Source organism: Drosophila teissieri, chromosome 3L (genome assembly GCF_016746235.2).
Source record: "Drosophila teissieri strain GT53w chromosome 3L, Prin_Dtei_1.1, whole genome shotgun sequence".
In the NCBI taxonomy this organism is placed as follows: Eukaryota; Metazoa; Arthropoda; class Insecta; order Diptera; family Drosophilidae; genus Drosophila; species Drosophila teissieri.
In genome coordinates, this window is record NC_053031.1 from 11,956,980 (window position 1) to 11,981,364 (window position 24,385).

The 24,385-nt window shown below is 42.6% G+C and overlaps 1 protein-coding gene across 4 annotated transcripts; it reads right to left on the reverse strand.

The window, feature by feature from the left end:
• Positions 1 to 759: 759 nt before the first annotated feature.
• Positions 760 to 23,478, reverse strand: LOC122616827 (bumetanide-sensitive sodium-(potassium)-chloride cotransporter). Of its 4 annotated transcripts, none has more exons than XM_043792397.1 (18): positions 22,787 to 23,477; positions 11,606 to 12,118; positions 8,978 to 9,157; positions 8,475 to 8,589; positions 6,615 to 6,873; positions 6,271 to 6,524; positions 6,097 to 6,211; positions 5,898 to 6,040; positions 5,664 to 5,829; positions 5,447 to 5,589; positions 5,278 to 5,387; positions 4,940 to 5,075; positions 4,055 to 4,865; positions 3,828 to 3,887; positions 2,596 to 2,693; positions 2,291 to 2,520; positions 1,479 to 1,714; positions 760 to 1,308 (listed from the first exon to the last, which is right to left on the reverse strand). In XM_043792397.1, the coding sequence occupies exons 2-18, from the start codon at positions 11,884 to 11,886 to the stop codon at positions 1,064 to 1,066; spliced, it is 3,582 nt and encodes a 1,193-aa protein (XP_043648332.1). In that variant the 5' UTR covers positions 11,887 to 12,118; positions 22,787 to 23,477; the 3' UTR covers positions 760 to 1,063. The 4 variants fall into 4 exon arrangements, with proteins under 4 accessions (XP_043648332.1, XP_043648333.1, XP_043648334.1 ...); XM_043792398.1 differs by lacking the exon at positions 22,787 to 23,477 and adding an exon at positions 12,738 to 12,890; XM_043792399.1 differs by lacking the exon at positions 3,828 to 3,887 and having other exon boundaries at positions 22,787 to 23,478.
• Between the last annotated feature and the right edge of the window lie 907 nt (positions 23,479 to 24,385).

Consider the following 24,385-nt stretch of genomic DNA (forward strand, 5'->3'; position numbering starts at 1 on the left):
ATTGTATCTGAGGGCAGTAGCTAGAAGTTATTTTCTCTAACTAATTGAACCAATATAAGCTGTTTATTCTTTAATTAGAAGTAGCTTCTGGCATTAAACCAAAATAGTTATATTTACATAACTCAAGAACTATATATAAACGGGGCATCAAATTTAATTGCATCCTAGGAAACATCAGGCAGGTTAAAAAACAAGTTTAAAACAAGTATAGCTATTAAGTTGACAGCACTAAGTAAACAAATAAATAAACTGAAAGTAATTTCTTCATAATCTAGTAATTTATAACGGATGCATTCAAGCAATGCAAAGATATACATTTATAAAAGTTTCCATGACTCCACTTTAATCCTTTAGCAAAGGTAGTTCTATATTCCTATAGAGACATTGCAACTCATGTGGCGCAACCTCATGCAACTCGAACATGTTGCAAGCAGTTTCAAGTGGAGCAGGGAACATGTTGCAAGCAGTTTCAAGTGGAGCAGCGAACCCTACTCCGATGTAAACTATGCAAGACAGGCAACTAAATTGACAGCATTTAGGTAGATTGACAATGATTTGACGGATTGAGATATAACGAGGGTTGAATATACTATATGTATGTTTCTAAAAGCTAGTTTTACCTTAAGCAACTAGGCTTAATCCACAGAACCACAAATATTGTCTTTAAAAACCAAAGTCCTCAATATTACCATTATACTTTTATCCAACCCAACCCACTTATAGTTCCCAATAAAAAGCCATTTTAAAAATGATTAGCACTGCATTTAAAGATGATTTAAACTCGACTTCTAGAACAATATTTATATTGACGACGCAGAGATGGACCGGCAAGGGCAGTCCTTCCATGACACATCTGTGGATGTGGACTATTCCCGATCCTGATCCCGATCCAGATCCCTCTGCTGATGCCAGTGCCTCTGTGCGTTCTGTGGGGTTACCCTAAATGTATGTACATGGGTGGTACTTCTAAGAAATAAAATACTCGTTCGCCTAACGATAACGGTGAGTTTTGGGTGTCGGTAGGTGTAAGTAGAATACAATAGATCCGATCTGGTCGCTGATCCTACGAGTAGAAGGTCAGCACACTCGTCTGATTGCCGCGCACGAAGAGGAAGGGCGGCATGTCCCGACTCAGGCTCTCCAGCCAGGCCATGTAGAGGGGTGCGGAGACGATGTTCTTGCGGGGCATCGGCAGGGTCATCACCACCAGGTCCGACTTGGTCGACTGCTCCCACAGGTACTCCCGCAGGCGGAGGTAGCGATTCGTCTTGTCCTGCACCGCCAGCAGGTCGTCATCCGTTATGAGGGCTGCAAGACAAATTTAGTTGCAATATTGATGGGGTCACAAACTCTATACCATTAAATCTAATATGAATAACTTGATGTCTTTAAACCCTGTCTAAGTTCATATTAGTTTACCCTAAATAAATATCTATTTATATTCTAACTCAGTTTAATAAAATGCTGGATGGACTTACCATCGTCCTCATTGAGAGTCGCCCTGCTGCTGGTGCCATTCTCGCCCTCCTTTTCGGTGACCACAAAGTCCTTAATCAGCTCATTGAAGAACTGAGTGGATGTCTCCTGCGGCTTCTTCGTTATATCCGGAATCAGCGTCAGATCCGAGTAATCGATCCGGAACTTTGACAGCAAACTGGCCATTGAGCGCTGCTCGAATTCCAGCTCCGAATTTTTGTTAGCAAGAGCGTAGACTCTGCGGATGGAAAATTAATTAACTAAAGATATTCTATCTTTGCTTTAAAATATTCGGCTTTGTGGTTTTTCGGAAAACCACATGATAATTTTCAACACAGGCTTGCGGGTTTAATTTATTCCGACAACGGCATTGTTTACTTTTGCTATTGTTTTTGGTTTCTGGATAGATATTGGTGTAATATCTTTCAAGCACACCACCTGCAAGCTATGCAGTTAATGAAAATATGAAAATATTTACTCTTCTCACCAACTTTTTATACAGGAAAATGATAGTTCTGTGCAGCAGATATGAATAACATTGCACAAGGGAAAATCTGTTTACTAGCCCAAAAATAAAGTGCAAATAAATGTAAAAATCCATTTAAAAAGAGCAAACATGAGCCTCTGAAAGCACCAAACTTTCGAAAAAGTACATAGTATAGAAGGGAAAAAGTTGCCTCAAGCGTGTGATGTTTTGGTAATCAGGATATCAGGATATCTGCTCTCAAAGGAGGAGCTCATGGCTGAAAGTCCCTCGGTGCAAATTACTTGCCCGTTAGCTAGCATTTCGCGGTAATTCGCGATATATACCCACCTCAATTTGCAGGTCTGCCAGGTGCGCCGGGTGCTGATGATGTAGGGCAGCAGGAGAGTGAGTCCTCCGTCGTCGTATAGCCACCAGACATCGATGACGGCGTGGCTGCGTTTTCTGGTGAATTGGGTGAGGTCCGCCAGGACCTCTTTGGGCAGCTCGGCGCCCCCAGGACCCTTGTAGAGGGAAGCCGGATCGTCATGCTTCAGCTTGGACTTGCGCAACGAATTGTTCTGCAATTGGAGTATGGTGCACGAAAGTCAATCGACTACAATGGCTAATTGAAAGGGGATTTTTTCAGCAATTACCACAAGATTGGCTGACTTAGCGTCCAGGGGATCCGGCATGCCGGAAACATCCTTCGACTGATTGCCCGCAATGAAGGACAGGTCACTCGTGCTGGAGGCTAGATGCGAAAATGGAGTAGAGTTTTAGAAAAAGTAACAAACGAGTGGCTAAACAAAAACTCTTGGCTACACAGCAAAATTTCATCATTCGGCACATGCACAGACAACAAACAATGCAGCAGGAATTCAGCAGACTCGCCCTTTTCCGGCTTTATATGGTAGGTATATGCGAGTATTCAAAACATACAAGCGCCCTTCTCGACCAAACATGGTGACCAAATTGACAAATTCGTAGCATAGGATCCACAAACGAGAAGAGGGACGAGTGTCCTGCAGGACATTGTGCGAATTTGAAATTCAAATGTACGAGCATTGCATTAATTTTCGGGTCCCAAAAGGTTTCGAGCATGCACAGCTGTGAAACCTCCAAAGGGGAGGCCAGGAAAACTTGGCTGAGCTTGGAGTTAGTTTGACTGTTAAATATTAAAATGTTTCGTTAATACGCTGGCAAACTTTATGGCTTGATTGCGAAGCAAGCTGCCACATGCAGCAGCCGACATGCGTGATGGTGATTGCTGGTGCGGCATAATGTGGTGGCTTGTGTGGCCCATTCATAACCGTATTTACCTACTCAGCCCAGCCTACAACAACTTCACATTCCATTCAAGCAATCTTAGCAAGAAACCCATCTTCACCTGCACCTGGCCACGAGCGCATCCTCCGCAGTCCCTGCTTGAATCGCACTGCGGTTCCCCAGAGGATGCGAAAAACGATGATTCGGAAATACCAATTGAACATTTTAATTGCAAAGGATAATTGGTTGGCACTTCGACTTGCTGCTTGCCAAGTGGTTAGGGTGGACCTGTGTGTTGGTTAATGTCTGGGGTACTGACAAGGTTTTTCTTTTAGTTTACTGCTTATGAATAGTATTTCAGTTTATAATATTATGTATTATTTTAAATACAAAAAGAGAATTAAATTAAAAGAGACTATCATTGAAAGTGGAATATTTAAAATAACTAATGAGCTGGCTAACGGGACGTATGATTTATATTTGAGTAAATATCCATCTTATTATTTTAATTTATGATTTTTAAATATTGTACATATAGATTTTGAAACCCCTTTGGGCAACAGCAGGTCCACCCTAATGTTAACCTTCACCTGCACTTCTCACCGCGCATGCTACTCACATTTGACTATCTTCAGGCTGTTCTGCTCGCTGTGGACCAACTGGTTTCGGTTTCGGTCTTCTACGTGATTGCAATTGTGGTGCAGAAGGTGCAATTGAGTGGGGTGGTGCGATTTAAGGGGTAACGAGAGAGAGAGAGACATGCGGAATATAATCGAAAGATATAAGTCAATTAAAGAATATTATATAGCCCTCGTAGAGGACTCCTAGTGGATGCCTGTTCCTTACCTTGCGACACATTTCTGCTGAGCGAGTCAATGCTGCCACCCAAGCCGTTTCTGGCACTACTGTCCACCGCCTGCAGATCGCCGGAACTCTCATTCGGCTGCAGGGTTCTGGGCACATCCGAAACGGTCTTCCAGCCATCCTGGGAGCCCAGCAACTGGGAACAGTCCAGACCGTGGGGCACACGCAAAATGGCCACGGAGAGGTACATGTCCAGTGCCTTGTGCATCACATTGAAGTACTGATCCAGCTCCTTGTGATCGCACGTCTGCCAGTCAGTCTTGTAGCCCATCAGGATGATGTTCGGCTTAAGTTTACCAATTCCCGTGGCCTGCATCAGGGCTCGAGTGCCCGACTCAAAGTCCTCGCCATCCACCAGGCCATAGAAGCCCTTAACGCGATGCTTCCGGAACCAATTGGCCGCCCTCTCCTGCAGATATGTGCGGTACTTCTGGGAGCTGGAACCCCTCAGAACGTGACCACAGACGAGCAGGGATAGATTCTTGGTCAGCATGTAGGCCAAGTCGACGAGCACCGGTCGAGTGTTGGGCAGACCGGAAAGAACCAGGATCTGTGGCCGGTAGTTCTTCACGTGCTCCTCCACATTGTTCAGCTGCTGCACCGACATCAGGGCGTTCTTGTACGTCTGAGCCTGGGTGGTGGAGCCCCAGTTGACATCCGGCTTCCGGTACGCCACAATTAAGTACAGAGCCAGCACGGCGGCAAAGGTGATGAGTGCGGTGGCCCACGAGATGAGGAACATGACGGCCACACAGAGTATAGCGCCCAACAGGCTCAGCCACATATTGTAATACTAACGTTGATTGGAATACATACAAGTAGCACACATTTGATTGCCGGCGGACTTAAGTCAATCAGGTTGCTCACCTTAAAGGTCGGTCGCCAGCCCACTGGCTTGGCCAGACTGGCGTGGAAGGTACTGAAGTTGATCAACATGTAGGCGGCCAGGAAGAAGTTCGATATGAGCGGGGCAATCAGGTTGAGTTCGCCAATCAATATGAAGCTAGAGCCAGAGGGGAGCAAAGTAAGCAAAATAATATTGAGAGTTTCATATATGTACATCTTATATGGCCTTCTTAAACCTTTAGGTAAATGAATACAGTACGTACTCACGCAGAGGCAAATATGATGGCTAATATATTTCCTTACTTGCCTATACTACACACTTTTATTAATGAATTTAGCTTACTAAAAAATCTACTTACGCACAGGCAATGACGAAAGTTAATACATAGCCACGAACTGGCTCATTGTTCTTGCCATATCCCTTGGCAAACCACACAATCTTCGGATACAGCTCATCCTTGCACAGGGCCTGCAAAAAGGAATATTTTAAACACATTTTACATTGGTGCGGGAACTGTATTATCTCACCTGGAAAACCTTGGGAGCAGACACCAAACTGGCCAATGCCGAGGATAAGGTGGCAGCATAGCAACCGGCGTAAATCAGCGGGCCAAAGCCGGAGACCAACTCAATTACTTGAAACGAGTTTTGCAGGCCGTAATTGCATTCACCTGGTTGGTAAAGAAAGTGTTGCAGCTTAAATTATGTTTTCATGTATATAAACCTCTGAAAATCATTTCCCTACCAGGCTGACAGTCGAGGAAGGCAAAGGAGCCGTTGACCACATCTGTCAGATTTCCAGTGGCATCACGAGCCACGGTGGCTCCACACTGGAGCACCATAATCAGATAGGTGCCGGTGGTGATGACAATGGCTAGAATCGTGCCTTTCGGAATGGATTTTTGGGGATCCTAGGTCAAATAAAGACGAATTGGGATTTTAAAGAAATCAAACCTACTTCATTTAGCTTTAAGATTACCTTCAGGTCACCGGAGATATTTGCTCCAGCTAAGATGCCCGTTGCGGCAGGGAAGAAAATAGCAAACACTGAGAAAAAGTCGTGTTGAATGCCTCCCTTTTCCGGCCGATAGTCCGCAAAAAGGTTATTCTTAAACAAAGTAGCTATAGGAAAATAAAACCTATGATTAATCATACAAGTGTATACATCTACCGCTTACCATTATAGCCCAAAAATCCCTTGGCCAGTTCGGCATCGCTCTTCGGTCCAATGAAGCTGCCAATAACAAAGTCCCCAATCGCGACCAGCAGGATGACCAGTAGTCCGATTTGAGCCTGGTTTACCGAAATCGGATTAGGTTAGCATACCTAGTTACCATATTACGCATACGCACCTTGGCCTCCCACTCCATGCCGACGACCACGATGATGAGGAGCAGCAGTATGGTAACGCAACCGATGATGCGCACGTCCTGAACGCCACCGTCTACGATTTCCCAGCCAAAGGTCGTCATCATGGCCAACATGGACTCGCAGAAGCCGACCACATACATGGCACACGCCACCGCGTTTGCCAGCGAGAAAATCAGGCCGATGGATCCGCCGAATTCCGGACCCAGGGACCGGGATATCATGTAGTATGTGCCACCTACGCGAAAGCGTCAAAACCACTTAGAGCCGTTTAAAAGGCGGCCACCTGGAGGATGGTGTGCATGGTGTGGATGGTGTGGGTACTCACCCCCTTTGATGACACCATTAGTGCTTATCGCCGACATCGACAAGGCCGTGATGGTCGTGACAGCAGTCGTTGTCAGAATTAATACGAATCCCTCGATGACGCCCGCCTGACCCACCACCCAGCTGAGCCGGAGGAACAGCATCACGCCCCAGATGTTCAGCAGGCAGCGGACGAGCACACCTTTGATCCAGCCGAACTTCAGGACCCCATTCAGGATGCCCGACTCCGGGTCCTGATTACGTGTCAAGCTGTGCGTGTTCTATGTTTGGGTACAGAGAGCGAAAAGGGGGGTTAATATCTGATAAGATACTGCATGCTAAAGAGATTACCCAAGAATATCTCTTCATGACTTAGACATGTATATTTGATTTCAGCAAAATAAATTTTTGTGGAAATTATTTTAAGTCAATTTATGATCCTAAAGTGTTGAAACGTAAATAGTTATTTACTTTATATATTTCAAATGGATGAAAAGAGAAGTTATTTTTAAATTATTAAATGGCCTTTTCCACTCCTAAAATCCTTTTGATATATTTCTTTCTCTCTGTACGTGGGTGTAAAGTGCAAAGGGTGGACGGCTCTTGGAAAAATTTCAATAAAGCTGTCTAGTGTTGATAAATGATTCGGCAAACAACCTGAAGCTGAAGGCGGGGTAAATATCTCTCAATTCTTTGGTAATTTTCAGAGCATGGAGGTACATGGAAATTTTTAACGGACATAAAAGAAATCCCGCTGAAAATGGATGACTTTAGCAGCGGAGAATTCTGGGAGGTCGTCGAATTCCCGCACTCGAGGCATTATTAATACATTAATCATACGCCCCCGAAACCGCAGCACCCGCTGTGCCAATTGATCCAACTTGAACTTGTGCACTTTGCAACGAGACCCCATCTTAATTGCTTATTATTACAAGATGCCCCAGTGACAGTGAGCGAGCTCTTTTTTTATAGTTTTACTTAATTACCGCGACTTGCTCATCATGCCATTCAACTGGACAACAGAGCTTGCCACATGCTATGGATATTGTGCAACACATCGCATCCAATTCTCTATGGACCTTCAGATGCGACTTGTTGCAATTTATCTTTTCATTTCTTATTGACAGTCACTTGCTCAGCCAATTGTGAAGCACAAAAACACAAGCAACAAACAATTAGTCTGAAAAGTGTGGAAATCAATTAGTGCCAATTGATGGCACTGGAGCTTTTAGTATTGAGAACTTTTCGAAATGATTCACAGCAAGGGCTTAGATGTCAAATGAAAAGTCAATGGACTTGTCAGATTTAATGGCCGCATAGGCAAATTTAATCGGTTAAGTCTGCCCAAAATGATGCTATTTCTGGAATAAATTTCGGCATCGCATCGACTGCATTGGACAAGCAATTTCCCACGGATTTCCCAGGCTGCAGGGCCAACGACCGAGCAATTTGACTCCTGGCGGCACTCGCAGTCACGCTCATGTGCCTGCGCAGAAGTGAAAATGGGAAATTGGAAAATGGGAAATGCCAAGTGCCAAATGGCAAACGGCAAATGGCAATGGCTTACTAGCTCTTTGGATCAGACGGGGTGACACTTGCCGCCGACGATTTGACACTGCCGGGTCCGGGTCATTTCTCCCGTAACAGGGCATTGAATTTGAATTTTTTCCCGAGTTTTCCGAGTTTCCCGAATTTTTGCGCGGGGGCGTATGTGCGTAAATTTCAATTTGACTTTCACTGCGCGACTCGTAAAGCATTTATGGGTCCTGTTTGGTAAATTTGTAATTTGTGGTTTTCGGGGTATCCTGCAGTATATTTACGACTCGGGCGTTATTTTTCATTTAGTAAACCCGATCTGGAGGTCAATGGGAGAGGCACTCACCTTGCCCACCAGCGTGGCATTGTGCAGCTCGTCGAGCGTTGGACGGTAGGCCGCCTGGATGGACATCATGTTGCGGTAGTTGTCCAGGCGGGGTAACGCCTCTCTGGTGAAGTGCCTGTGGAGAGCAGTCGGGTTATAATTGGGAAGGTTCGACGGCGAAGCGGAGGATACACAGAGAAAAATGGCGAAAAGCAGGCCTAACTAAAGGTAAAAAAAAATGGTGGATTTCATTTTAAAGTCGATCTATTGCACCACTTATTAAGTATAAACATATAAAAATGTATACTATATTAGAAATTATTTGTGATAATATATTTTCTAATTCAATAACTTTGAATTTTTATAAGACACTATTAGCTCTGTATAATGTAGTACATCAATGTATATAACCTTCATAAATATTTAAGTTTTTAAGTTATGCATTTTAATGCATTTATTTGAAATCCCATTAATCCTGGCTTATTTTTGTCTGTGTAACTAGGTTGGGAGCAATGCAAACTGACCGGAAACTTTTACCATATTTTGTGTCGTACTCGTTGTCCAGCAGCTCGCGCTCCTCCTGCGAGTCATTGGAATCGTCGGACTCGTCATTTTGTGGGTCCACCTGGAAGCGGGTCGTCGTCTGCAGATCCTTGAACCTGGACGGTTTATCCTTGTCGCGGAAACTGCTTTTGATTGATTGCCTAGGAATGGGGGAAAAATGGAAGATATTAGATGGTTCATTCATTTAACGTTACATCTCCTACATTCCAGCCCATTGTTGCCCCTGGTTACCACTTTAATTGGGAGTTGAGCACAAAAGTTCGGAATTAGATTTAAAACTCTCACAACCAGTGAACATGGATTCAATGGACAACTCCGCTGCCAATAACTTTCATTATCAGCCAATTCAGTGAGACGGAATTAAATTGAATTTATTTCGATTTAGTTGACTTCCCAAGCCAAGGCCTGCACTTTCTGATTGCCCCCCATTGTGTGGAGGCCCTAGATGATTCGTGTCAGTCTGTAAAGGAGTCTTAGACGGCCCCAGGACACGCCCACGCGCCTCAAAGGACATTCAACCCCGATCTGCCCGCCCGCAACCGATTATGCGTTGCATGGAAGAGCGTCTGACAATCCTGACACCCTGCTGCTTGCACCCGTTCATCGAAAGAAGCTTAAGTACGCTGGAAACTACGAAAACTTTTTTAAACTTTAAATTAGCAATAGCGAACTCAAAACTCTTTAAGTTATGTGAGCTGTAAGCTCTGAGTTGCAGAGGAGCAATTAAGCTTAAAAACATGTTTTGCGCATCGACATGCAAATTACTATTTTCAGGAAATGCCATAAAATGAGAAGATAAAATGCAAGCAGCTTTCCAAAGCAATTAATAAAAAAGTAATAAATTCAATAAGTTACCTGTTTCCACGAAACTTATTTTTCAATTATGTGCAATATTTAAATTAAAATAGACTGAAAGTGCTATGCAAACTTAATAAATATTCCGCTTAAATTAATATGTAAAGCGTACTAAGAGTAGATTGTGAGAATACTAAAGAGCCAAATGAATAAGTATCCTGCAGTCGAGTTAGGAGTCCTGGTGGCTCTTCGAATTTACCAAACGTCTATGCTCTTTGGCCCCTAGATATTTATATGATATATGCTTCGTTGTCAGTGGAAAAATGAATGGGTGGCTTGTCTGCTGGGCTCCGTGGATTGCCTGGCAGCCGAGAACGTGAAAAGCACTCATAATGACGATCCAATCGATTGTTTCTCAATGGGATTGGTTTAATTGAGGCACTGGAGCGGGTAAGGAGGCCCAGAAAAATTCAGGAATTAATTATCAATCAGGAACGGCGAAAGTAGGCGATTAAAGCTCGAGAAGGCCCTTCAGTGAGCTTATCATTAATTTATGCAGAAACTCGTTCCTGGAAATTTGAGCCGATTAAGGGAAACTCAGTTGTCTCGGCTTTTCCCGCTCCTCGAAGGATGTGGGCCATAAAATTTTCCATAAGCCCCATTACAATAACTTGGTTCGCTTTTTTGCGGACAGACATACTCATAATATTGCGGCGACATATCGAAAGAAACATTTTATAGTTTGGCGAAAAGCAGACAAAGAAGGACTTGTGGCTGCCAATTCGCCGTCGAAACTCACAGGACTATGCAAATTGGCTGTCCACGGTGCCGATGGGAATACGAGCGTAAATGATGGTTATTACTTTAGTCTGTGATTGGTGGTATTGTTTGATTTCTGCACGAGACTGTTGAACCTTTCGCCCGCCGAGTGTTGAACTCAGGAGTGTCAGAGTCTCAGGTCGCCAACTTCTTGGCTCTGTGATAGATGAGACTGGTCGAATTCGAGATTTACTCGAGAAGTTCTGTAGAATTTAATCAATTTTGAGCGATTGCACTCGTAGCCGATGGACTGAAAATTACAAAATTACAGCTGCAGCAAATGTGGCGTGAATGATTAAGAGACATCTTGTTAAGGTAATCTATAGCTATAGCTACTCAAGATCCCAGTTACTTCAGCTCCCCATATCCATTCAATCTGCATTTTCGCCCATATTCAAGTTGGTCCCTGCTAACTCGGTAATTGATTCAAAGGTCCTTCCTGACGAAGCGATAAATTTCGAGCTGCTTCCAAGCATTCCGTGTGGAATCATTTCTGGCTCGCAATCTTTTGTAACCGGATGGAACAAGGGCGGAATTTTAACGCCATAATTAAGCAAGGACAAAATACAGGAGGCGACAAAAGCAATCCTTGTTTGATGAAACACTAAACAATTACCAGAAAATGAAAAATTCAAGAAATTTACATTCTGCACTAGACAAAGAAAAAGGTCGAATAGGTCGGAACCCCAACAGCCGCAACCGTTTTAAGTCCCAAGTACACTTAGGAAAACGGAAGTGCAGATAGAGAGTATTAAGAAAGTAATAGGCTTAAGCACATTCCAGCTTTTGACTATACTTTCAACATCCTTAGAAACCAAAGTGCAAGTCGGTAGTAATACAGAATATTAAATGCGTTTTTTCTTGTGAATATCTCTAAGGTTGGCCTTCTTAGGAGCACTAGTTTTTTTCCGTGCTGGCCCCCCTATTCTCTGACCCCTGACCCCTAACCCCTGACCCATTCCCAACTGACTCACCTCTGCTGCCTGGGCTGCCGCTGGTTGAGCATTTGTGTCGCATCGAATGTGTCGTCCTCGAGCAGCTCGCCCTCGGCGTTTGTGAGTCGGCGGTAGACCTCGTGCGGCCCATCCTCTCCAGCTCCTGCGCCAACTCCTACTCCTGCTCCTGATCCGGATCCGGATCCTGGGCCATCCGCTGCCTGCGACTTGCGACTGTTGCCGTTGACCGGGTTCACTTGAAACCTGTTGGGAGGCCGGTCGGCGGCTGAGCCCAACTCAAAGGAGATTGTGTCCGACATTGGGGCGTGTGTTTCTGTTTCGGTTTCTGTTTTTGTTTGCTTGCCCGGTGCTTTTTGGGCGCCTCGCCCCGGGAAGATTTCGCCAAGTGCTTATGCGGTTTCCGTGTGCGGGTCGCAGCTTTCAGACCCATCCACTGTGGCTAATTGTGTATGTATGTCCCTTCGTCGAGAAATCAGGACATCCGCTGCTGACGATTAAAGTGGCACTCGCAGTGGCAGCGCTTAAAGCTGTCTGAAAAGAGGAGAAAACGAGAAAAAAAAACCCATAAATCAAGATGAAGTGAAATACCATCAAAAAGATTCGAATTCGCTGAATCAGTAAGTGTGCCACAAAGGGGAATGTTGTTTCTAATAGAAAAACACACTCGATTATGCATTGGGATACTTGGGGGGGTTCACTGCCGACCCATGCATACACAATTAAACATAGTTTTGTAATCCCAGTCGTGTGGTGTCCTTTTTTCAGCTGCCCTTGTTGCCAAGGACACTGAAACACCGAAATGAAAACCTTTTCTGGTTATAGCCGCAGCAACGAAAATACATAAGTTGGCTGAAGTTTGTGGCGTCTGCCTTGACCAGATGACGAGAATCCCACAACCCTTTTGGTGGTCTTTTGGGTAAACAGCTGAATGTTTATTTTTCCACTTCGATGTTTGAATATACTGCCATACAGAACAAATACACAGGGGCATACGCTTGAGCACCCAAAAAAACCATCAATCAATCGGCAGTTTAAACTACGCAAAAATCAATTTTATCCGTAATTAAACCAGTGTGTATTGAAACAACTGTCTTTGTGTATGTAAAAACAAACAAATAATTGAAATAAATCTGTGAAATTAAAAAGTTACCTTATCAGTTATCACAGGCTAAAAAAACAGCACAGAGTGGGCAGATTTGGCACAAGTCAGGAAGATGAGATTTATTTTATTTGGACTAGCAGAATACGCAAAATATTGAATTACACTATTTGATTTGAACACTGAAATGATATCAGACCATCGAAATACATCAATCAAGCAAACCCGTTTCCACTGACATGATAAATGTAGGTGTTTGAATTTAAAAGTTCATCCATACAGAAGCACCCCGACTCGATTACCCGTATTCATGTGGCATATATATATCGACTTTCGCCAACTTGAGTGCCAAATATGTGTGACGAAATCCGAGAAAGCCGCGCTGGCATTCCCGTGCGGTAATAAAAGACCTCCGCTCGAAACGATTAAGGCGGCACAGTGCAAGCGACGACTAAAAATAGCCCCAACTCAAATTGATGCAAATTAATCATGATTAGCCGGCTGTTGTGATTGCCAGGTGGAAGGAAAGCGCCATGGGAATCCCTTTGGATTCCACCTGGCGCCACCTATCGACGATCTGGAGAAAGCGCAAAGCGGAAACGGAAGGGAATGGAAATGGAAAGGGGAATTGGGTATGGCAAAAGGGTAGAGCGGAAACGGAAGTGACAAAAAGAAGTTGCGTGAACTAGCGGCGATTTGTCACAGGTTTTGCATGCCATGACAGCATGTGCCATGTTTTATAGGTCAAGTTGAGAGCGACAAGTGCGAAAGGCAAACAAAAGGCGGACAATTACCATAACAGAATGGCCAATCCAAATCGCACAATGGAATGGAAATCGCGAATGGAACGCAAACAGAAGCGCCGACAGAGACCGCGATAGGCTGCGAGTGAAAGAGATTGCAAAACGCTGGCTAATTACGCCAATTACGACATTTTACACAAATTGTGGGAACTTTGCTCAGCTGGGCTGCGCATCGCAGAATTTGCACGAATTTATTGCAGGCAATTAAGATCTTAATTCAATGAACCCGTTCCCAGTCCCAGTTCCAGTCCCATTTCCATTCTCATGACAGGCAAACGGCATCCTGGGCAGGTGCAGCGAAACTTCTGGCCAGCTTATCAGCGTGAGACACAAAGGACAGCTCCCAGCAACCCGTTCACCCTTGACCCCCAAATCCCCCAAGCCCAAGCCAGCAGTCTGCAGTTGGCAGGAAAATGCGGCCAGGCTGCATAGTGAAAAGTTTCCCAGGCGACAGCTTGCCTTCGACAGATGGCCAACAAGTTGAGCTCCTCTGATAAGCAGACAAAATATCATGAGAAAGAAGAAATTACTAAGGACAAAATGTAGAATTTCATATAATATTATTCATATTGAAAATTCTGCATTACTTTTCGATGTTCTTTAACAAAGCGAACGAAATATTTACATATATCAAACAGACTTTTGAACAAGAAAAATGTTGTTTATGTAATAGCACCTTCAGATTTGAAATGATGCTATTACTTACAGTATATCCTTCCTTAACAAAGAGTTTCAAAGGTCAAATGTATTTTTCTCCCTATGTATAAAGTTATAGCCACTTTTCAACGACATTCGCCTGATTTATGGCCCCATCTCTGATTAATTGGCCATTTGTGGGGTTGGGAGCCACTGAGCTCCCGAAAATGAAGCGTTTAGCAAGCTTCTGGCCAACAAAAAAGAGGAAGAGGAAAAAGCACTGGGACTGGCTGTAAAAAACATATCAGAATAATAATTGTTGACAGTGCCAGTAGCATTGGGGACCCAGTTGTGATTGCCACTGCGGTTCCCTCTTGTTTGTAAATTTTATTTGAAGCGGCGCCCACTTTGCTTTTCATTACTCAATTCCACGCCCGTTCGCAATTCAATTGCCACAATAAAATGCGATTTTTACAACGTCAGTGGTATTTGGCAACAATTGCATATAAAGCTTGTTCTGCCCCCCAGCTATTTATACCGTCGAATTAAATGCTTAGATTTAATGGGCACTTTTCCAGTTCAAAAGGGATGCGAAGTTTGCAACTCTTTGGCCGCATCAGCTGAAAGTTAAAGCCTTCGGAATATAACTTTGTAGACAGAGAAAAGAGCAAGTACGAGTATAGCACTTAGGTAAAACAGGCACAGAATTCATGGTCAGAGGTCATTAAATCACAAGTGCCGGCGAATTGTATTATTTTATTGCATGACCCCAATTACAAGATGCTCGAAGCAGCAAAAAGCAATGGCCGTAAAACACTGACTGCTGGTCGTGAGGAGGAAGCAGCCAGGACCTAATGACAGGACATCACATGTCACGTGTTAGTCACCATTGCCCCCGATATTGATATCAATCGTTTTTATGCCAACCCCCCACTCCATCGTGTAATCCCAAGCGGCAATCAGTGATGTGGCACGCACAAAAAAAGCGCACAACTTTCAGACTGACCGATGTCGGTAGTAGTATCCGTTCATCAGTGGATGACAGGAGGTCATCTGGGCAGACGTACATACATATATATTTCCCAGATAGGCATCAAAGCGGATTAACAAACCAGGACCAAGAAAAACAGAAAAGCCGGAGCAACAAAGTGTCAAAAGCACACAGCAGAAGTTGAGCAAGTCAAGCGTGCTGATCCGCATTGTATTACATTATTTTACGCCCACCGAAATGCCCAAATAAACTAGCAACTAGCCAGCGAGAAAAGGAAAAGCGGCAAATAAAACAAGAAAAACTAAGCAGAGTGTAGAGAAAAAAATGCGAAAAAAATGCAAAGTAGCTGGGGGGCTGGCAGGCAGAATGCGGCAAATGCGGATGTGCCAAGGACCAAAGGACGAAAAGAACGGAATCTCGCTTAAAGCCTAAAAATGCAAACTGTTTGGTAATAAACAAGAAAAACGGAAGTCATTTTGGCAATCGGGCTAATTCTTTTGGCCCACATTTCATGTCTGAACAAAGGGTTGTTGGATTTGTTGCGTTGCTGGGGAATTTCTACCCCGAGCTTCCACCGCTTAAGCGATTAAGGAGCTATGCGACTGACAGGCATTAGGGCATTAGCTTCCATGTTGTCAGTCCTGAGAAATGACGCAACACCGCCCCCTCCACCCACTCATTTCAGGCTCTGTCCTGCTCTCGAATCCTGTATTCTGTATCCTGGATTCCATTCACTTTAATGGCATCTCTGGGAAAGAAAAACATGCTTGGCTTGAACTGCATACCCCTGTGGAAATAAATAAATCCTTGCAGTGAAAGGTCACACATTCGCAAGGGCAAAAGAAGTCCCCTCGTTGGTAAGGAAAAACGAGCTCTCATTTTATTAATTCAGATTTTTTATCTGCAAGTAATTCCTCGTTGTGTTTCTTAGAAATTAAATATCTGAACTTCCAAGTTATATCAGTTCATTAAGTTCGATAGCATAGTAAGTCATTACCCACTATCTACAAAGATACTTATTCTGATTTTGATTTAGCTGGCAATGAATTTGTCATGTTTACATATGTTAAACTTAAACTTGACACAATTGCACCAAAAGCTGTTTGCCATAAACGAAAAGTAATTTAACTATTTTCGCAATCAATTCTATATATTTGGCTAGTCAACATATCACTCAGTCATGTTTTCTGTTTACTCAAAGCTAATTGCAATCCTTTGCCACAGATTTCGAGCAAATAAAGAATATTTTATTGACTTGCAAGCTTAAGGTAATATTTTTCTATGTTTATTTAACATTCAATTTTGTTTGTTTTATGCAGCATCAATAAGGCTTAACTTTTAAACTATCCGCATGGAATAAATTGGGTTTTACAGATTTTAAAAGTAGTCAATTTATTAACTTTGACTTAAAATTGATTTGTTTGCTAAGCAGATAAATTAATTACTTTGAATTAAAATTGATCTCTATCGTCAGAGAAAATAGTTTAATGAAATATATTTTGTTATTTATAATCTCCATATTCATCTCCTCACTTAGAACTCCACTTGCAAAAAACATAAGCAATAACCCAGTTAATAACTGGTGACTGACATTCTGGGAAAAACATTATTAAAAAGCAATTACATTTTTATGATATACCTTTCCCCGAAAAGCAACTATTTGTTCAATCAATATGGACTTTCGTAAAAATTATATAAAAAACTTCCATGATGCGTGTAAATACACAAACAATTTATTTGCTGCTGATGTTTTGATGATTCGAAAGCGATGCGCTTTTTCGGGCTTATTTTCATGTCGTAACATATTTTGGATACAAATTCAACAAAAATGAATGCACCTTAAATGCTGTTCGGAATTCGTAATCAGACCAACATTTCCATGGTCATTCGAGGCAGTTGCTGAAGTTTAGGACAGCATAGTGACGTGCTCACATAAATAAGCAGCCAGCGAGGGGCAAGTGAAATGCTTTAAATAAATAAGTAGAGTAACGAAAGCAGCCACCCAAGCACTCAGCCACAAGGAAAAGCGTGAAACAATAAAATGTAACAAGTTTTGTGGGGGGCATTGGGGTATTGGGGTTTTGACCTCTCCCAATGCGAAAAACCGGATCCGGGGACCGGGAAAAGTTGCCCATTTGTGAGTGTGCGGCACACTTGCTTATTTATATCATATGGTTTTTCGGTTATAAATTCCAAATGAAAATAACCATAAATAATATTTCGCGGTCTTTACGGCCCAAACAGAAGCCCCCATTTCTGGAGGGGACGGCACTTGTAAGTGGGTATGAGAATGGGTATGAAAATGGGTATGAGTATGAGGGTTAAGGACTCGAACCGAAGGTTCTGTGTTTCTTAGGGGACAGCCGAGGACTTTTTATGATTTAAAGTCGTAAAGAGCGGGGAGCCAGCAAGTATTTACGACTCGGAAATGGAAATATCATGCCATTTGGTAAGTACCACCCAGCTGACTTTGGATCCCCGAAAGAAGGAAAAGATGCGAGTTTGGGAAGTCCACTGTTTTTATTTCGCTTCATTTGTGGCGGCATAAATTAAGTGCCAAAGCCCACTGACTAAACAGCAAACAGAGGACAAATCACACGCCTGCTGCAGAAAGCAAAAGCTGCCGATTCGAAATAAAGGTTAATAAAAATATATTGCAATTTCTCTGGCTTGTGGAATATTTATACCTATATACATATTTCTGTAGTATGTGAGAAGAATGTTCATAAACGCATTTTGGCAGAACAATTGGAATTTCAGCGAAGAGCGTCGTTAAATAACTTGTTAAGTAAATAATAACTTATTTACCTAAGTAATTTCCAATTATTTAAAACGAGTCGGTTTGGTTAATTCTAAAAAATAAAAAAAATTAGTTAAACAGTAACTAAAAAGTACAGATTAGCATAAATTCAACCAGTTCTCGAATTCAACAAGTATTAAAAAGTGTCGTATATTCTCATAAAAAGTGAATATATTATCGAAATAATATTCATAGTAACGGAGTGGCACATTGAAGGTTTTCGTATATATTACGAAGCATAAGACAGCAAACGTTTAAGAATATATTGCTGTTTTAGTGACGGATGAACTGGGGAAATTCGAATGTGTATATACTACGATTTCGTTGAGGCAGCGAAACGATCTGATATGGAGGTCCAAAATCGTGCTGATTGCTCAGTTTTTTATTCCGCTAGCAACTTATTAAAGTAAGCACCTGCCGCAAGGCGGGAGACCTAGACGAGATGGCATAATAAATGCCATGGCATACGGAATCGTAAAGCCGAGCGGCGTCTCCTCATATGAATATCGTCGCCTTAACCGCAGCTTAATGACTCTGGTTAAGTGTGCAATAAAATTGGATATGGGTCATGTGGCATGTGCCTGTGACTGCACCTTAAAGCACCATATCAATTCCTGGCTGCCAGCCAGTTCAAGTCGGAAACGTTATCCGAATCACATGACACGAGCACAGACATTTCGGACTTCATGGAATGAAGTCAAAACCATGTGCGATATATGTACATATGTACAAATTGTAAGTTATGCATGTTGATATTACATCACTGCTGGCATCTTTGTTCTGATTGAAAGCACGTACTGCAAGGATTGCAGTTTGTCCATGCATAGTTAAGACGCCTTCGATAGTGTTACTGTAACAGGTAATTTAATTAGAATGTGTGTGCCTTACAGAGATTGGCATGTAAGCCAACTCGTAGTAGGCCACTAAATAATCCAGGTTAACACCTTTGGCAATTGCTAACTTGTGCTTAATGGAGAACTCGGACGTGGGATTTCTGGCGAAGGCACGAAATCAAAGCGGCCTTTGGGTCATTTGCACGTTCTTCCTATTTACATTGATTGGATGCATAGTAAATCCCTTGGCAGCATAACTTTGGCTGCCAATTAGCAAATCCTAAGCCACAACTAATCAGCAACTTGCGCCGCGCCAGAAACCCGTCTAAATTTCTGGCTTGCCATGCAAATCGAAGTGAGCAAACATCAGCAGGCATGTAATGTGTGCAAGTTAAACAAAATATTGATTGTTGGCCGGCCGATGGGTTCTCAGAAATTTAAAGGCGAACCCAGTTGGGAGTATACAAAAAATAGAAACATTCTCACAGCCAAAAATAATTGAAGTATTCCGGGAACACCAAATCTACTTGAGCCCTTGGGTATCCCACAAACATTTTCTTTGGGGGAGGCTTAAGCTCATATAATGCTCATAATTTCACAGGTCATTGCACGAATTGTTAGAACCGGCGTCAGGATGATTCAGTACGTTTTGTTAGCACACACTACTTGGGATTCCCAACGTATGTATATGCCAAATTTATAGTCAGTGGGAACAAAGCGAAATATGATAAATACGACGAGCCCAGCAGATATGAAAATTCAAGTTTGTGGCCCTCAAAAACCAATAAGAACGTGGAAACCAAAACGGAGAACCCAAAACCATTTACCTGGCCAATTGGCCATGGCTTTTTGTTCTTCACTCTTAATTTCTGGTCAGTTCTGTTCTGCTCTGCTCTGTTCTTTTCTGGCCAAACAAAACGATTGTTTCGCCGACTCGGAGCTGGAATTTAAATATATTTAGGATAGAACCCCTTTTGATTTTAACCCACTTAGTGCCCGGCCAGCAGGCAACTTCAAAGCCAACTGATCTAAAATAATATAATGCTAATGCACGCGTGCTATTTCTGTACTTGTGGCCAGCAAAAGGGCTAATTTGTATTAATTGCGCGCGTGTTCAATTTATGAATTTCATTCCGAGGAATGAAAGATAGACTGAGCTGACTGGGGATTTCTTACGCAAAAGAATCTCGCTGGACGCTGGACACACGCCCACGAAATCGCTATCTCGGCGTGAATCGCTCCGTCAATTGCCGTAAATCTCCATTAAATCAGCTGCAAAGACAAAAAAAGGCGAAAGGTGAAAATTGACAACGCGGTGGCTACTTGGCAACTTGGCGACTGCACCGCAACTCGGGAATTTCGTGACTTGGCGCTGTGATTTGCATAATTTTCAACCGTAGCCCAGGCACCACTCACCACTCATCATACATATGTGAGGCAGGCCATCATTCTCATTCTTATTCTCAGTCGCAAACCCATACTCATACCCATACTCATACTTATACCCACACCCACATCCACACCCATACTCAATCCCGTTCCCATTCACATTTCCATTCCCATTTCCGCCGTGGACTGCAATTTCTCTGTGCACTGGCAGAAATTTGTAGAGCCCTCCTAAATATATATAAAACTATTGGAAAGATACTAATAAATTCCTTTTAATCATTTATTACGCTGGCAGAAAGTCATGAGAAATTGCTGAAAACAAAAGATTCGATGCTAGCGCACAATCAATTCACAGATAATTTCTTTGTATAATGCACAAGATTCCCCCTTTGTTTTCTAGTACGCAGTTTTTTATCTTTAACATACTCATCGAGTATTCATTTTTGCAAGAGCACTCTCTACATCTTCGATATATAATATATAGTCTTCATCATGTGCTTCTTGGGCAATCGAGTATGTTTATACATTTTTATTTACATATATGTGAATACCTTTTCTTCGAAATTTTGATTGAACTGTTGAAAGAAGTCTAGAATTAGAAGTGCGTATTCAAGAAGATACTTTTGAATGGGAACAGAACAAGCGCTCTAATGAACTTTTTTCTTGTTTTAAATATTTCTTTTTATTTTTAAGCAGATATGTGTTATTCTTTCTATTGTCAGCCTCGTGTCAGCCGTGCACTTTCTGGTCGAGCGCCTTTGTCAAGGTTCGCAAGGTCAATGATTTATTAGTTTACTTGTTTATTTGTTCGCCATTGAGTTGCGTTCTGTTGTGATCTCCGGTTCGTTGTCTGTCTGTCTGTCTTTCTGTCTGTCTGGCTGACTTTCTCCGGACTTTTTGCCATTGGGTGCGGAGTGTCTATTGTCCATGGCTGACAGCCAAAGCTTGGGGATCAAGCCGCTTGGGCGACTTTGGCGCCAGTTGAGCCGCAAATCCGACGACCCCCGCCGTACCCATACAGCCATACAAACATACAGCCATGCAGCCTGAAAAGTCGGTCGACAATCATTAGGGGGAGCAGTGACAATTTGAGTTGCATTTCCATTAGCCGGGCTGTGTGTCAATGGCTTGGCAAATGGACAAGTTAATCGAGGCAGGCAGCATGTGCTGCTCAGTTCGCCTCGCATATGCGCTCCGACAGCTCTAACCAGCTGAGCCCCACGGAATCCAGTTCACTTTTGAGCATCTACATAAGTAGGTACACCCGAGGATGAGCCACGACCTTCAAAATGCCACCCCATGAAATATCTAGATCGATGATCGCTGCTTCGGGGTGGAAGGAGTGGAGTGGAGTGGAAGGAGTGCAACCCCCAGGATCTGGGCATTTGAAGCCCTTTATATGCAGCTGCATTTAGTGCCTACAGGGTTCTTTTTCGCTTGAGTCGGTTTGAAAGTTATGCAATCCTATATGCAATCCATCCACATTTTACTGAACGGGAATTTATAAAAATTATTTGGATATCTAAAATTATTTTTTTATTCTACAAAATTTGTATTGTATTCTGATTCCATCTTAAAACAATCTGTTTGCCCAGGAACATATCGAATTTCATACATATTTATACATTTATGCATTCAAAAATTCAAATTTCCAGGTATCAAATTTCTTTGTATTTACCCTCTGCCATGGCTTTAAATTACACTTATTTGTGCGTTTTTACCAGAAGCTCAATTTCACCACTTGGCATTTTAAATTAAATGTAAATAATTTCTAGAATAAATATTATACTTCGTTTAAATTAAGGAAATAAATTAATCTAGCATGTATCACATGTATATAATATGCGAAATGTGATTCACAAGAGCCATTTTTTAAGCATTTTTGGCAGGAAAAGTAGTTTTAGCAACTCATGTGTATTAAAGTAATATGATTCCTGAGCGGCTGCCTGATGATTTTTTGACAGTCAGGTATAAAGTGACTCTTGGCTATTAAATCGCACATGCTAGAGTCAAAACTATCTGAGCAAATATGCAACCAGACATGCGAGTGCACCCAGCAAATGACAACTGACCGCAATGCTGAGCACTGAATGATTCTAGTGTAGCATCTAGTAGTGTAGCATCGTCTTCCAGATTGTCGTCATAGAATTACAAGAAGACAGACAAATGCACCGGTGGATTTATTGCCCCATTTAGTGGCACAGATAAATGGAGATGAACGAGAGCACTTGCCAAAGATAGACGAGACCGGACCCGGAAAACTGGTAATTGCTCTCAAGTTCAAGTGCATGGCAATCGCCCACAAAGCGGCTGAAAAAATGGATACTTTGGGAGCATAGCTGGCACTTTTTACCCCCGAGATGGCAAAAAAATAGTATATTGAAGTTATGGAACCCTTTTTGGTTAAAAAGCTTTTCAATTAAATGCACTGCCGCTGGACATGTGTGGTTTATTAATTTATTGCAGGGTGCAGGTACAAATGTATGTAGTATATGTACAAAAGATATCCAGGTTCGCTCACCCGTACATAAGTACAATCTATGTACATACATATGTATACAGGGCCAATACAGCTGGCCAAAAAAGCCGCAGTCGAATTCAACAGAACTGTTCTGTGTAGAACACAATTTGCTGCTTTGCAAACTCACCGGAACGCACAAAATGAATATCCAACTGGCAGGTAATTGGTATTTGCTAATGAATTGGTAATTGATAGGTTTTTTCTATGAACTCCGAATTTGCAGTAATTAATGCACACTTCTCACTGCAACACGCACTAGTTCACTGTGGTAAACATCTACTTCGGAAACGTATTGTGGAAAAGCGAAAACAAAGCTCACTTGTGTATTTGACAAAAAATTATTTCATTATCAGCGCTGACTTGGGCTTGGAATACATGAGCATGAACTGGGAAGTACTTGGTATTCGGCTGATATCCAAAGGGGAGCCACAAGCCACCCACCGAAAGTTTCCCCACAAGCACTTTTGCACCGAAACAACAACAAATTGGTTTTGTACAGAAGGCCACTTGATTGGCTTTCACACACACACACACACACTTGGGATGCAAGAAGGCTTACTGCATTCACAAAATGCCTTTTAGACAATGTTTCGCTTTCTTGCACTGCAAAACGCTTTCTCGAGCCAATTAATTGTGTTCCAGTAGGATGAGCAGCAACTTGGGATGGGTTTACTGTGTTGGGCTGCAGATGCATAAACTGTGCCTTGTATCTGACAGATACTTTGAAACTTTAGTATGTTTTGAATACTTAATAGTGTTACAGCCTTGCAGATACTCAATCGTTTAGATTCTCTTGTATGTTGCAGATACTTTTACACGTTTTAATCTTTCAGATACTTGTGGTACCTCTGCGATACTTGAACACTTCCACACTTGCCTCTAAGAGGGGCCCGTTTTCGAAAATAAACATCCAGCACCGAAAATAAACGAGTGCTTTCTTCGAGTTCAAAACGTGGCAGCTGATCCGACAACCGTTTCCTATACCGATTCCTATGCCGATGCCGATTCCGATGAGGAGCTATGGCTATAGCTATCCAAACGCACGTGCAGAGAGTCGACGACTGACTGAGGCAAACTCGGCTGGCGATCGCCACAAAATATCAGAAGCGATTGCGGCGAATTCGGCTCGTCGTTGTCTCGCTCGCATGCGGCGAACAAACAAATGCTCGCGAGGCACCAAGCCACCAAACCATCATTCGCAACCAACCGACAGCATAACGAGCTATATAGTATATCGTATATAGTATATAGGGAGATATATGGGCAGATCAAACGAACCTGAACCCAAACCCAAACCCAAGTTGCCCAAATGTGCGGCACAAAAATTACATTTCACACACGCGCGCAACTGAAGTTGTGTTGAGTGAGTTTTTGGTTTCCGTGGCTTCTGTGAGATTCAGATACAGTTTGGGGTTGGGGTTACCTTGGTGGTGGCTTTTGCACCCCTACAAATGTTTGATACATCCACATCCGAAAGTGCATGCCATCTGAATGAGTTGCTAGATGACTCAGGCAGGCGAGTCGTTTACTTGCATTTAGATACGCGACAACCGGAGAAAATTCAAGTTAATCACCGTTAGGAAAATAATTACTGCAGGAAAATGTATGTGTTAGTTGCACCTTTTGAAGGGCTGCACAGAAAATGTTTAACAAAATACTTAAACAATTCATTTCGTTACAGTATTCTGCAATACCATGCATACTTAAAGTATATTCTGTACTTTAA

What these genes read in the sequence shown, in the direction of transcription:
- LOC122616827 (XM_043792397.1), bottom strand. Translation starts at nt 11,886, where the DNA reads ATGTCGGACACAATCTCCTTTGAGTTGGGCTCAGCCGCCGACCGGCCT. An exon ending in AAATATGGTAAAAGTTTCCG is followed by an intron (nt 8,590 to 8,977) that starts GTCAGTTTGCAT and finishes TGCTCTCCACAG; the next exon opens with GCACTTCACCAGAGAGGCGT. An exon ending in GCTGGCGACCGACCTTTAAG is followed by an intron (nt 4,866 to 4,939) that starts GTGAGCAACCTG and finishes AATCAACGTTAG; the next exon opens with TATTACAATATGTGGCTGAG.